The sequence below is a fragment of the Kryptolebias marmoratus genome, linkage group LG12 (genome assembly GCF_001649575.2).
Source record: "Kryptolebias marmoratus isolate JLee-2015 linkage group LG12, ASM164957v2, whole genome shotgun sequence".
NCBI lineage: Eukaryota > Metazoa > Chordata > Actinopteri > Cyprinodontiformes > Rivulidae > Kryptolebias > Kryptolebias marmoratus.
The window spans coordinates 13361609-13377054 of NC_051441.1; the positions used below are offsets into that span (position 1 = coordinate 13361609).

Sequence of the window (15446 nt, forward strand, 5' to 3'; positions counted from 1 at the left end):
GCTGTTCAGCTGTCTTCAGTCACTGTGCTGTATGAGCACAAAAATAAAGAGCAGAATCGTCTTCTGTCAGACTTGTGATACCGAGGTACACAGTGCTGCTGGACGTATCATAAGAAAGAGTGAACCTTCTTGTAAAAAATCTAAAAATTTCAGTGTGGGACATCAACTGCCTCCCAATCCATTCTAAATCTCTCCCTGTCTTTTGCCGGATCCAATGAACATAATCTGTGGCCGTGTTGAACCCGGACACGATGCACGGCATCTTTACTGTCTCTCCAGGCTTTTTCACCTCAGAGGGAGACTGATCCAGTTTGGTCTCGCTCCAGACCCCTGAAAATAAAAACACGGTGTCTGACAAAGATCTAAATGTCAGAAAGAGACACTTACCAAAGAGTAAAAGAATAGTTTTTCTTACCATGAATGATAACTACACATAAAATACTCCAGATTTTTAGATTTTTCATGTTGTGTTCACTCTAACGCTGTGGTTTCTAGTCTTTTTTAGCTTTAAATGATTCCCAGTTTCTCAGCTGCTGGTGTAAAATTAAAAAGTCCTTCCCCTGTGTCTCTCAAAGTGGGACGTACTCATGAACTACTTGTGTGTTTATTTTTAAAAGATGATTTACATACATGTGCAAAGCAAATTCAAATGTAAAGAAAGTAGCAAACTGGTAGACCGACATAAAATTTAAATAAATTTTGAAGAAAAACTGTACTGCTTTCCTAATTATATTTTTAACATGTTCAACTTTATTTAAATAAACTTTATTAATTAAATATTCACTTGCTGTTGTAATATTCTTGAGTAATAAAGGTTTATCAAATAAGCTGATGATACAGACTCACTGCAAATAACCACAAATATTACCATAAATTTAACCTTTTACAGTTAAACACGTTAATCTGGTTTGTTCCCATCTGGGAATGAGAACAGAACAGCCTGACATTAAACGTGACTGAGCTAGATTAGTACGTTTTAGCCGTTCAAGGACCTGGGATGTTCTAAAGAAAAAAAAACTAGTCTAAAAGTCCTCCAGCTGTTGACAGCACCAAAATATCTGAGAGTAAATGCCAGCTTCATAATACGGAGTTTACATCTTCCCCCTGAGGTTTTCCAAACTTACTGGAACTTAAATGAGAAACTGTGTGTATTTAAGAATCTGTAACAACATGCAGAGTGAGCAGGATGGGAGCTGAGCCTCTAATAACCAACTGTTAAGATGCTTTTTTTGTCTTTTGTGACTCTTCTTCCTGTGGCACAGAACAGCTTGAGCGTCCTTGCATTAAAAAGATGATGCCCTCTAATAAAGTGTCTTTTTTCTATGGCGCTTCTGTCCTTCCTTCTGTCTACTGCTCTGTGGTATCTACAGAGAAGGGATAAATTTTTCTGGTAAGATAATATTGGAGATGTGACTATTTGGACTAGAGAGCCTAAATATTACGAAACAATTCTAACTGTAGGTTTCACATTTTGTGAGCTAAGTACGGAATAAAAAAGTATGTTATTGTCAGAATACAAGAGCCTTTGAGCAGGGAACAGATGGTTACCATTTGGTGTATTTTACGATCACAGCTGCTGACATTTCACCTCCTTCTGAAACTAATCCCCCTTAAAATTGTGTGGAAACTCACCTGGGTTCTGGTATTTGTGATCCATTCTGTTTATGTGAGCAGTTCTTAAATGGCCAAAAATCAGACAGGTAAGAGAAAAGGTAAGGGTAAGAGATCTTTAAATTAGTCGACATGTTGAAAGGAAGGAGGGGTGTAAAAAAATGTCATTAAAGTGAATTATAGTGGGAATATTCTGAACCAGAAGCAGGTTCCCAACTACTGACACAGACACAAATTATTTAGTCAGGTATATATACCAACTAACATTGTTAAATATAACAGAATTTGATTATTTTAACATGTTTGGTTTCAGTTTATTTTGTTTAACTATTCGGTTTGTTTTGGCAGCTGACCAATATAGAAACATAGTCAGCAGTTTTCTTCTTTTGATTCATTTTCTTTATTTTAGTTGTTTTTGGAGTGGGGTACTTCCCAGCATACTAAGTGCTGAGCCAGTACTGTTTGGTTTTTTAAATATTGACCTGGCAAAATATTTTCATGTCTTCATCGCCCTGGTTTACAGCGGAAACATGCACAATGAAACTCGCATTCCTTGAAGAAATGCGCATTCCTCTCTCCCGTGCACGAGAAAGCAACCAAAGATCCTGGTTGATCCGTTAGTGCTGGACTGAGTGGTACCAGATTTTTTTTGTTTGCTAAGATCAATTAGCTGAAACAAATACAAGTAATTTACGTTTATTCATTATTGTTCTATAATACTATATGAAATATTTGCTTTAATTGATTAAAATCTATTTTGCACACAGGGGTGACATATCCTTGATAAGTGGTACTTTCATTAATATTTCTTACAAAATGAATCATAAAATGTTGGAGAAAAGAGAAGCATGTTTTTCTGTGGTGAATACAATTTTTCCTCTTGTCTATTAGATTTTAACATGATTATTATAAGTAACATATTTAAGATCATTTCATGACATTAGCTGATGCATGACATCATTCTCATTTTGTTGAATATGTTGATTTTGAGTATCCGTATTAGTAATGGGCTCGTTTATTGCAATGCAAGAAGGATATACTCATAAAACACTACATGATGATGCAAGTAATGCCATAAAATCTACTTCAAATGGCTTCATTATTAGTTACAGCAGCTTTTGTAGATATTTTTTCCATGGCACTTGAGGCCAATAAACATGGCAAAAACAAAGATAATATCTAAAACATTAATGTTTAACTATGAGACATAATGGGCAGCATTAAGCCTATCTTTCCTCTCCGGACCAAAGCTGGAAAGATAATCCAGTCCAGACGTCATCCCACAATGCTGCGATTCCCTGTTCACTTCTGACCTCAGTTCATGCACAGAAAGACCCCCGTAGTCAACAGAGAAACCAGCAGATACAGGCTTGTGGCATGTAAGGCAGGAGGCTTAATAGATTTAAACAGCGCCTCTCATCATGGACATTAAACCGCCCTGCATCTTTCTCAGAGGAGCAGAAAAGAGGAGAAAAGTAAGTCTACATGTTTTGATAAATTAGTGGTTTTGTGTAGGATATTGGCATTTTTTATAGTACGTGGTTGGATCTTAATATCTTTCTATGTCCCAAAGGAAATAAATATAGTTAGATTTCATGGCTTATTTTTATGTTTAGCAGGAACAACTGTTTCTGTAATTATGGTCGTTGTTGGAGTGACTTTAGACCTATTGAACAAATGAAGCTTAGGGTATGCTGGTGTAGCTTTTTAATCATCCAGATCATGGTAATCCAAAATGTTTTAATAGAATCAGCAAGAAATAAAATTTGTTTGCCTTAAATATGAGCAATTAGGATACTTGAACCACTATAGAGGAGAGACAGAAAGCTTTTTACATTAGAGAGATGCATAAGTACTCACTTTATGCTGTTTTAAGTTTCAAATTCTGAATTTGTTCAGAATCCTATAATTTAATAAACACTGCATCATACAGGGTTCATTATTGTTGACATTTCACACAGAAGCAGTAATCATCAACCTGATCACGTAGCATCTGAGGCTGATTAGACAAAAACATCTATGGGATAAACTGTTTTATGCTGCGATTTAGCAAACAAAGACACTTTTCATTGGATAATCATCCATAAAAACACGGACAGACGTGACTGGTGACCACTAGAGAGGATTTGTGCAAAAATATGAAAATGGTGAAAAATGGATATAGATGGTTTTGGCCCAAAGGCAACAATGATATGATAAAACCCTGAATAAACAAGATAAAACAAACAGATGGAGTGTGCGGGTCACCCAGGGCATCGTAATCCTAAATTCAATCAAAGGCAACTGGGCTTCTTTTTGATTTACTGACGTTTTGCCTCTCGTTTAATGAACTGGAGTCTCTTATATTACATTAACTGCTCAATTACCTCATTTGAAAATGGAACTGTAAGAAGCCCAGATAAAATCAGCTCTGGTTTGTTTGGTAGAATCTATCAAAGCAGTATTCATGTAATAAATTGTACGTCTAATTACTATAATTTAACACTTGTATTCTTACCATTCTTGTTTTGCAGTCAAGAGATCTCACACATGATGAGATAGAAGGTAATTGTATTTTCATGTTTTCAGCTGTTTTTGTTTAGGTAAAATAGAACAGTTTGATGATTAGCATCTCTCCATGATGCTTTTATTTGTATAATTTGTAGAGTTACGAGAAGCCTTTATAGAGTTCGATAAAGACAAAGATGGCTTCATCACCTGTAAAGACTTGGGGAACCTGATGAGAACCATGGGCTACATGCCGACAGAAATGGAGCTGATTCAGCTGGGACAAACCATTAACATGAACCGTGAGTGTCAGCATCCAATGTTGATTTAAGTTACAAATAACTATAACTGAATAGAAACCATCTTTAAGACTCATGTTGTGATTGTGCTTGTTTGGCTATGTAAATATAATTATTGATAATAATATTTAACAGTGTTTTTCTCTATGTGCTCAGCTAAAAATAGCACTTATTATAAACAGTAACACTGTTTAGTGAGCTAAATGGTTAAATATAGTTGTTTTCTTGGTAAAATAATTATATGTTATTGCTGTATTGTATGTTTCTTAGTGGGGGGACGGGTGGACTTTCAGGACTTTGTGGATTTAATGACTCCCAAACTTCTGGATGAAACAGCCGGGATGATTGGTTTGAAAGAACTGAAAGATGCTTTCAAAGAGGTGAGCTTAAAGGGACAATCCGGTCCTTTTTGAAATAGTGTTCTGTCAATTAGTTATTAATAGTTACTACCTTATAGCCTGGCTGAAGACTTCTGCTTGTTTTTCCAGACTCTGTGCTCTATGACTGATAAGGTAATAAATATTGATAGCTATCTGACAGAATATCACTTTAAAAGAGATTTCACTATCTATTTAAAAAGCACTTTTGTTTTTATGCCGTTGGACAGTAATAAAAGAACTCAAATGCAAAATGTGTCCAAACTTTCCAGGCAGTATGCATTCACAACATCCTAAAGCTACCGTTCCTTCTTTCCGTCTCCTGTAGTTTGACATCGATGGTGATGGTGCAATCACGTCTGAGGAGCTGAGGTTCGCCATGATGAAGTTATTAGGTGAAAACACCAGCAAAACTGAAATAGACGAAGTTGTCCGAGAAGTTGACAACAACGGAGACGGAAAAGTTGACTTTGAGGGTGAGATAAAACACAAAGACACAGAGAAACGCAGCAGACTCAGCCTTACGTAACCTTCTGGTGTCTCACAGAGTTAGAGGATTGTCCTGTGAAATTACATCATTAATGAGGCTTAAGGAAAAAGTACAATAAAATATGTGATTATGTAAAACATTGTTAGGTTTTTATACCAGAGGGATGCTGTAACTTTAAAGCATCAATGCCATAAATAACTTTATTAGCTTCACTTAGGGTTTTTCCACTTTAAAATCACAAAGTCTGACAAGAAAAACGTTTTCTCATTTCATTATATTTAATTTCAAAGATGTTTTTAGTGTATTTTGTTCTCACAACAGTCATTATATAAAGCTTATTTTCAGTTTGTTTAAAACCTACTATGGTTCAGCTGATCACAATGTTTTTGACTGTCTTTGCAGAGTTTGTGAACATGATGTCGAAGACATGAGGACAACAAAACAAAGACAGGAGAAGATATGTTTTATATTGCCTCCTTGTTTTATTTTCTTGTTATTAAAGGTGCAGAAGCATCATGCTGGATAAAATTATAAAATTATAAAAATTTCAGGAGCCCTGAACAACAAATTCCAGCTATGAAGATGTTTTTTTTTCTAATATTTCTAAAGTTTTTATCTTTTTCTACCTTAAGTTCTCCAGATGTGTTCCAGTGAATGAGCAGGGAGTGTAAATGATGTTAAGTGTGCAAAAGGAATAAAAACACAACCTACAAATGATTGATGAATGAATGAGGAGAAATTAGGAGCAATGCTCTTTGCTCGTTCAAAACTACTTGAAATAGTTGTTCAATAAATTTACACAGGAAACAGTTTTTGATATGAGAGCTCTTTCCAATCAATTTTTCTCTCATGCGAAGTAGATGTTTTACACCTGCTCACATACTAAAATATGTTTTCCACAGTTAACAAAACTTTACACTCATGAAGCAAAACACCAACTCAGATTTGCACAAATATAAGCATAATATGAGCTTCACACTTTTTGTAAAAATACAAATTCCTCTACTTTAAACAGAAGTATATCATAATGTCTTCTTTGCTATTTCAAAGCACTGACTTTTCAGATGACCACACCTAAGAACCAGTTGGTTCAACACATCAACAATCAGGAATAAGCACTTTAATAATGCAGCTTGTGTGCAGGGATGGATTTGACAGACATATCTCCCATGATGCCTTGCAAATGAGGATATATCCTTTACTGTAATGTTACCGACATCTTATTGTAAGATTCAGCTGGTCAAGAAAATAATGCCCAGACTAGATTTTATTTTACATTTTTGGCATTTTTAGTAGCATCTCAAAATTATTAGATACAGCACTATCTCATAATTATGACTCAGCATCTTGTAATTATGAGATACCATTTCAAAATTGTATCTCATAATTATGATTTAGAGGTTCTTCTTTTCTTTTAAGTGATGGAAATGTGCTTCTATGTGTTTGTTGAGCTTACAGTAGTGAAACCATAATGACTTGACTTATGTGGTGATAAATAAATATTTTCATCACTCTGCAGCGTTGGTCTTTTTATTGCTTGTTAAACACATTTTCTTTATTTTTGTTATTTATACCTCACTTATAAGGAAAAAAGTTCAAAACATAACTGTGTAAATGTTTAAAAAGGAAAAAAGAATGAGATTATTTGGACAATGTGTATTTAATATGGCAACAAATTAAATTAGTGTATAATTTTATAAGGTTCTGCTAAATGGGTGTGTGTTCTAAATGTGTGTTTTTTAAAAAAAACTAGAGGATTTGTTTTCCAAATTATGCTTAAGCAGTTAACTCTTAAGAGAACAGGTTACTTTTATCATAAATATATTACAGTTTCTGACAAAATAAGACAGGGGATTAAAATGTGCTCTACTAAATGGTTGACCAGAATGGCACTGATGAGCTAATGGCTAGTCTGAATGCAGCTAAGACTAAACTGAATTGGTGGCATTTCATTTAAATCAACTCCAGTCTTATAGTTGTTCGAGTGAAGGCTTTTTTAAAAACCCATACAGTCAAATCTCTCCTCAAGCAGAGGTTTATCTGGGTTTTTATGTTTATTTGCAAGAGCATTTAGCAAAAGCAGCAACTGGCTCTACAGCTTCCAGTGCAATCTGAAGGAAAATCCTGATATTTCTCCTGAAATACCCACGTAATATAAAACTGACAATTGTATATGAAGTTTTGGAGATATTTTAGGATGTTCAAGATCCACTTTGATTCTAAGCTGCGTTCAGACTAGCTGGTAATTCACATATCAGACATAAATGTCATTTCTAAAGCCATTTAAAAAAAATCTACATCAGGTAAAATAAGTTTTTCTGTAACCTTTTCATAGAACTTTTCTTCGAAATGGCTGTACTATTCCTTTAAGGTTGTATCGCTGATAATTCATTGATTCAGGCCAAAATAAGTTTCTGCAGGCCTTTACATTTTATTGGTTGTGTTTGCATTGAAGTGTAACTAATCAAAAGATTAGTGATTATCTGAGGATGGTAATTATTTACCCCCTAAAAACAGCAGCTAACTCTGCCGCGGCTCTTTCAGCATGACTCCAGCTTTGAGCATCTATGTTCCTTTAGTGACACCTGGAGGACAAGATCTCATCAGAACATGGTGTTTTGTGCTGCCAGTTCTTCTCTCATGCTTCTGTCTCACTGGGATTTTAAGGCTTATTATTGTTTTCAGTTTGTCAAAGCATGAAGTATATGTTTGTATTTTCTTTTTCTAAAGAATTGCATTTTTGTTTCTCAGTGTTTCCGCTTGAACTTTGCTTCATCAGAAAGAAAAACTAAATTCTGGAAGGAAAATGGTAAATATTTCTCAAAATAATGTGCTTTTGTTTTCATAATCTAATAGCAATTTACTCATCAAATATCCTTCAGAAATATAGAACAAACATTTAGTGTTGTCTCTGTTATAGACACATTTTTAGCTATTAAAAGTATATTAATCTTTACATTAAAACTCTGATTTGCCATGTATTTCACTCACAGATACCGCGATCAAAAATCTGTCTGAGAGGAGAATAAATCTCAACAATGAGGTTCTGGAAACTCTAAGTCCATCTGTCCAAGTCGTTTTATTTCAAAGTAACAAATCTGGATAGCTTTCCAGTTTGGCAAAACCATCTGTAGGAAGGCTCATGAAGAGCAAAACCAACGTGCCAAATTAGATTTTGATTAAAAAATCTTATGTGAGACACAAAATAACATTTTATATGTGCTTATGTCACTTTATTTTTACATGCCTGCAAAATCCAAATTTCATTGTAATGATTCAATGTGAAATGCTTGAATATCAACTGGTTCCTAGCTCCAAACCTTTTAATTCATGAGATATATGTTCCTCACATACAAGTTGTTTCTCACTAAACATGACCCCGAATGAATTAAAAGCTTAAACCCCGCACATTAATCCCAAATCAACTGAGAATAGCCAGTGTCGTGTCATCTTCAAGCAACAGATTGCCTGTGTAATAATGGATTTTGTTCCAACCACGTTGCTCATTTGTCATATTTTACTAATGCTGTTGCATAAGAACAAAGCAGAACAAAAGTTGTTTACATGGGGAGGCTAAAATGTGACAGTCAGGATTTTAAGACTCAGAATATTGTTTAAATGATAAGGTGAAATACACAAATCCGGAATATTTTAGTGGCCTGCAAACATTGCTCTAACTCAACGTTTCTCAGGAGTGACTTGTTAAACTCCAAACGAATCTGACTACTAAACGCTTTGCCTCTCATCAGATCTCACACACTCTGAGATAAAGTAAAATATCCAGTGGTAAATGAGGCAAACATCATGAAACAACATGCATACGACCACATGTCGAGCATCTCAAGAATAATCTGTCTCTCTGGGCTGGATTAGGTCCTGTTCTGTAATCCTCGACGTGGGACCCTCAGAGGAACAGATGGCAGATAAGACAAAAATCACCGCACTAATTCTCATGTGTCTAGAAAAAAAGTAGCCACAAAAAAAACCAAAGGAACTTGATGACTCAATATTCAACATGATCCCATGATTTCAAAATAAAGACTTTACTGAAGTATTATAGGCTAATTACTGATGTTTGTTTAAAACTATAATAATGAGTGGATTGAGCCAGGCTTTTCTTTTTAGTTAAATAAAAATGAAATAAATTAAACGCCTAGCATTCCTTGAAGGAATGTATATCCATCCAGTGATATGAGATATTTTGCTAACAGACAAACAAAGACTCACTCACACAATTGTCCACCTTTGCGTCTCGGCAGCAGGTAATAATGTTAGTGGCTCACAAAATATTTAGTTGAAGGTTTTTTATTATATCAACAAAAACTGTTCATTTTTCTTTGACACAATTAATCCACAAGCCTTCCTTTTACTTCTGTCTTATTTTATAATATATATAATTTATTATATATACAGTATACTTGTAAATCAAACATATACACAGCAACTAAATGAAAAATTATGGAGAAATACTGAAGAAAATATATATATATTCTTATTTTTTTACATAGAAACATTTCAGCATTCGGAGAAAACCATTTACAAGAAAAGTGTAACCACAGTATGTTAGTTTCATTTTTATTTAAACTAAATATTGGGAGTCAAAAATAAATAAATCTACATTTATGTAATCAGGTTTTCACAGTTATTTTTGGTTGAACCATTGCTAAGCTCACCACCTTTCAAAATAAGAGTATCTGAAACTCTCCAATGGCTTCCTGAAGGCAGATACAGTGTGAGAACATGCAGCAGCAGCTCAGAACAGGTAAGATGTTTCACATGCAAACATTAATAGCATAATAAATGCACTTAGACTCATATTTACACCAACTACAACCTGCTCTGCTTGTTGTGCTTCCACGTGTTTTTAGTTTGTAGTCTGAAGTCAAATTATCTAGTATGAGTCCAAAAGCAAAATGCTGCATCTTCTAGGTAATTTATTAATTAGACCAAACATCCAGCCCTAAGTGAACGTGTGGCTGATGGCTTTTCTAACGCAGATTCACACAGTGATTCGTTGACTGGAATGAGTTGTGTGCTTCAGGACGAGCAGGGCGAAGTTAAGGCATCCCTGCATGTCGCGCACAAGTGGAGCGGGAGGAAACTCAGAGGTCAGGGCTGAACATGAAGTCCAAAGCTTGCCTCTCTGCTGCAGCCACGTTCGGATGCCAGAGGTCCACACTCAGAATGACTCGGGGTCCTGATTCTGAAGAACCTTTTGAAAACAGACACAGTTTTCATTTAAGGCCGAGCATTATATTACCCACTGCCTTTCATGCCACAGTTTTAAACTAACATGATGATGAGAAATGACCCAATAGGTATTTTGAACGCAACATTATGTGCAGGATCTGTTAGTGCTTGGAGCATTTGTTGGTTATAACTCTCAGCTAATAACACCCAAAATTTTAGCTCATTATCTGTAGAATTCAAGGAGTTTTAGCCATTTTTGTGCTGGCTAAGGTCAACTAACTGCAGCAGCCATGAGTTACGGCTATTTTGGGGCTTTCTAAAGTCAGCTGGCTTTGGCAGCCATCTTGAATCGGGTGACTTCAAAACTTTTATTGGCTGTAGATGTCAATCCAATGAATACTTACTGAAAGTTTTATTACAATTTATTCTGCGATTCATGAAATGCTTTGCTAACAATACAGAATGAACACACATGGGCACACACACACTCAAACATAGACAAAAACGTCATTGCCTCTCACCTTTGGCAGCTGATTATAATTTAAGATAATGTAAGAACTTTTAGATATTTAAATACACTTCTGTTGTTGTGGCTCTACTAACCCTTGTGAGAGATGGTGTGAAGGAACGAATCATCAACAAGGAGGCAGTGTCCCTCCGACCAGCACTGAGGCTCCCCCCCAACCACCAGCTCACACAAAGGAGGGATCTGCAGACCTGCAAAAAAAAAATGTCTGATTTTAAAACCGAGAGGATTAATGCCAGATGGGTCAAAGTACAAAACGAACTATGAAGGAAATTAACCTCAACCTTCTGCTAATGCATCACGACTTTATGTAACTTTGAGCACAATGTTCTGTCCAGTAATGTTTGTTTACAGACATCCTGCAGAGGTTTGCATCATTTTCTAACTTAGTTGTTTGCGATGATTTGTAACAAAGTTCATGTGAAGTTCATGCAAATGTTAATTAGATGCAGACTTCATTGCAGCACATTGCAAGCTACGGTGTGAAACAAATCTTTTACGAACCAAGATGACAGCGTAGGCGTGTGTTGGTGGGTCCGTATGAGCTCCCCAGTGTTGCTCCAGGCCCCAGCAGCCAAAATCCTGCAGATCCCAGGGAGTTGCTGTTGATGAACGTACGTAAAGAAAGAAGGGTGCGGTAGGTGCAGGGACAGGAGCGGCAGTTTCCTGGCACGCAGATGCCGGCGTTGTACATGGGAAACACTGCTTGGCCCTGAATGAGAAAATGATGCTCATTTAAGACTCAGTTTCACACATTTTCATTATTCTAATGCCTACATAGTTATCAGAGATCTGAGGTGAACCTTTAAGAAGTTTATATCTCAGTGTACACTTTGTACTTGAGCTCTAAGCCTGTTAAATAAACAAGCCCAGATGTCACAAAGTGGTGTGTTTGTTGGACCCAAATGCAGGGCAGCAGGTTCAGGAACAAAACTTAAGCTTCTAACAAACACAAAAAAGGTAAAACATGATAAGAACAAGACTTAAAGGGACAAATTTTAAAGTGGAGTTCTGAAGAAATATTGTGAGAAAATTAATCTCTTATCTTTTGTAGGTAAAAGCCAAAGTTTAAAGAGAAATAGATTATAATTCTAATTGATAAACTAACGACTAGTCCTAACATTATCATGTCTAAAGTGGATTGCTACCATCCTAAAACAAATCCAATGTCAAACATTTTCATAGCAGCTCATGTTAACGCTATCTTATAAACCTTTACGCTGACATTACTTTTGCATTACAAAGGTGTTTATATCGAATTCTATGGTTTTGTGCAAGCATAAAGGAATATTGTGATGTTTCTGCCTGAATAATTGTGTAATGTGAAATTAAAAGCAGTGTAAAGGTTTATGAATTTGTGTTAACATAAACGCCTCTGAAATTTTTGACTATGGAGTTGTTTTAAGAGCTGCAATCCACTTTGGTCTTGGCCAGGATCCTATTTGCCATTGGCTTATCAGTCGTATCAGACTTCAGCTTTATTTCTTCAAACTAAGAAAGACTGAGAAAAAAAAATTATATATATATATATATATATATATATGCATCTGGAAATGTGTGTTATCAACACACAAATAAAGAATAGCTTAAAAAAGAAACGAGGACTATCGAGGACATTTATTAGTGGTGTTGATAATAAGAATGGAACATATGTTTACACATATTATATATTTGGGGATTAAGAGGGCACCTAATGGGATGTTGTGACTTAGAAATAAAATCTTTTGTTTTACATCTGTTGTCCTCACAATGAGCTGTAAAGGTTTAGCTGAGTACCTTGGGTCCCACAAAGGTCCAGCCTGATTTTGAGTCCATGCCTCGCTGGTAAACAGCCTGAAATTCAGCCAGGATTGCGCAGTAGTTGGCCTCTAAGACCTCAATATCATGTCGGTGAGCGTCACGTGGGAAAAAAGGTACACTTGGGACATCTGGCAGGAAGAAGAGATGAGGCTTCTGTATTGTAGAGAGATCGTTCTGTCTGACCTAAAGTGGCAGGATTGTCACATTAGTAATGATTTGTTGACAATATTTCATTTCTTATTGTGTTTAGCTTTAAAGAAAACATCCTAATGCCATGAAGACACACCTCAGATCACAGTAAAATTCTGTGTAAAACTATCTTCTAATAGTAATCTTATGCAGCAGCTGATGGCTCTCTTACCTGCTCACGAAGGCCCTTATGAATGCGTCCCATACCCACCCAACTGTAACGTTTGGCGTACTTTTGCAGCGCTGCGTACAGCTTCTTGCCTTCTGCAGATGCCTGAGCTGGGAACAAGGCATGACTCAGCACCGGAGCGAGGTAAGCCTGTCCATGCTCTCCATCCTTCCCGGTTTCCATGGAAATAAAGAGATCACTCCTGGACAGTTTGGATCTTGCGTTGCACTTTGTTCCAAAGCAGCTGCCGCTCCGGGGAATCATGGAGCGCCTCGAGCTGGACTTGAGCTTCCCCGCATGTGTGTGGCCTGGGATTGGCAGATCGGAGCCAATCCGGTAGCAGTGCCACAGAAACAGGAGCAGCACAGTCCACAGAATGCCACTCAGTGAGTGGACACCAAGCTCCACATACTGAGGCAAAGGCAGCGTGTTCATTGACCAGTGCATCTTCTAAACTTGAGACACTGAAAAATTAACAAATAGAGAAACTAGGATAATGTTAAACAATCATTTTTAAATCAACAAAACCATGTACAGTACGTTTTGCTAAGTTAAAACAACTTCAAAGTACAAAGCACATTTTAATGAAACTCTCAGAAAGTAATCACTGAATGTTGGACACATTAATTAAACAATTGTGTTTAATTGTGAAAGCAATATTGGGTCTTCTTTGTCTCTTGTGTTCACTGATTCCCTGCAGTGTTTCCAGTTACTTACTTGAAGCTGTTGCTGCTGGCATGATTTATTTTAAGTTACTGACATTTAGAGGCTACTAACATAATTTAAAAACAAAAATGAATTTTGTTAAAAAAAATAAATATATAAATACATACAGTATTCCTGTTGTATTGTTTCTTACCAGAGGGAGCTTTTCAAAATGGTGGATGTTGACTGAGCATAAATTAGATTTTCTAAATGTTAATAAAAAGCTAATGATATCCAGAAACATGTGCGTCCTCTGATTTGATCAAAGATATACAATTACTGTGCAAAAATCTTGAGTCACTCCTCATTCCTTTTTTGTTTTGCTTCCAAGCAGCCAGACTTTCTTGTCACATTTTAAAGTGGTCTTCATCAGCAGGTCTTCAGGTTTATGAAGGTCTGTCAAAGTTGTGTTTTTAATGAAAAACTTAAAGATGCTTTTCTCTTATTTTTAATCCAGTATTTGTTGTTGTTGTTTGTTCAGTCATTTAACTTTGACCTATGAATCATTCAGGCACAAAAACAAACCTCCTAAATATATCAACACATGACACAAAACTTTGGCACAAACTTCAGGCACTTCACACAATTTGTTCTCATTACTTCAACTGTGTGGAAAAATACCAAGGATAGTGCAGTTTGACACATTAAATAGTATTTTAACACCAACAAAGTGATTCCCAGAGTGCTAATAGCTGAAAACCTGACATACAGCAGATGATCAGCTGAAGGATGACGCATCTCTCAGGTCTGGTGTCAGATCTTTTTCTGAATTTGTTCCTATTTATTAAAAGACATAATTTTCAGATACTGTTCATCTACTGTAGTATTCATTTAGATTTGACACTTCTTCTGTTGTCCTCCTCATCCTCAGTTTAAAGCACACACTTCACTGTATGCTGCCAAGGTCAGAACTGAAAATGAGTGGAAAAAGAAGCCAAATTTCAAAGAGAAACCTTCAGAAAGCTTAAAAAACTAATAATCTGGACCACTTTAAAAGATTACTAGACATTCTGGCTGCTTGAAAGCAAAATGTCAAGAAGTTAGGAGTGGTTTAAAGTAACATTGTACTTTTGTGATTCATATCTTGGTGTATGCAAGGTTTGAAAGATTTGTGTTGTTTTATACACAAGAAGACATGAGTACATGCAGATCATTGCACACGTGTGTGCATGTTATTGATGCGATGGCTACTCCCACATAGGCTTGTTGCATCAACCTGCTGCCCATTAGAAACACCACCAGCTGCAGAAAGGCTTCATGATTCACAAACTGTGGACGGTGCTCTTGCAGCAGCATCAGCACTCATTTTGTTTCTTTGTTGCTCTGCGCCAGCTCCCACATCAGCTCCATGTTTACAGCCCATGTAGCTTTAAACCTCCACCATTTCAAGAAATTTTGTCCATTTTTGTTTTACCCATGCATATTTCGTGGCACATGCGGGCGTTTAGATGACGTTTGCGCACGGATTACCTTGAGTCGGGCAGCTTCAGCACCGTGTCGGTGTGGACAGCTCCTGCGGCGCTCGCAAACAAAATGTGGACCGGTGGCTGCAGTTACACCGTCCCGCCGCCAGGGCGCACCCGACGCTCCAGCACGAATGCCC

At 36.5% G+C, this 15446-nt stretch overlaps 3 protein-coding genes across 3 annotated transcripts in view; 2 read left to right on the forward strand and 1 right to left on the reverse strand.

Moving 5' to 3' along the window:
- mapk8ip3 (mitogen-activated protein kinase 8 interacting protein 3) overlaps nt 1-15446 on the forward strand; it is a gene marked incomplete in the record, with an annotated part of 1049817 nt that overhangs the window by 792378 nt on the left and 241993 nt on the right.
- LOC108242969 (calcium-binding protein 5-like) lies at nt 2915-6740 on the forward strand. The gene is made up of 6 exons (XM_017428131.2): nt 2915-3086; nt 4125-4155; nt 4257-4400; nt 4668-4777; nt 5103-5250; nt 5667-6740. The coding sequence occupies exons 1-6, from the start codon at nt 3033-3035 to the stop codon at nt 5693-5695; spliced, it is 516 nt and encodes a 171-aa protein (XP_017283620.1). The 5' UTR covers nt 2915-3032; the 3' UTR covers nt 5696-6740.
- On the reverse strand, nt 9780-15403 carry asphd1 (aspartate beta-hydroxylase domain containing 1). Its single transcript, XM_017428167.3, has 6 exons — nt 15314-15403; nt 13142-13602; nt 12757-12963; nt 11485-11692; nt 11058-11171; nt 9780-10476 (listed from the first exon to the last, which is right to left on the reverse strand). The coding sequence occupies exons 2-6, from the start codon at nt 13583-13585 to the stop codon at nt 10367-10369; spliced, it is 1083 nt and encodes a 360-aa protein (XP_017283656.1). The 5' UTR covers nt 13586-13602; nt 15314-15403; the 3' UTR covers nt 9780-10366.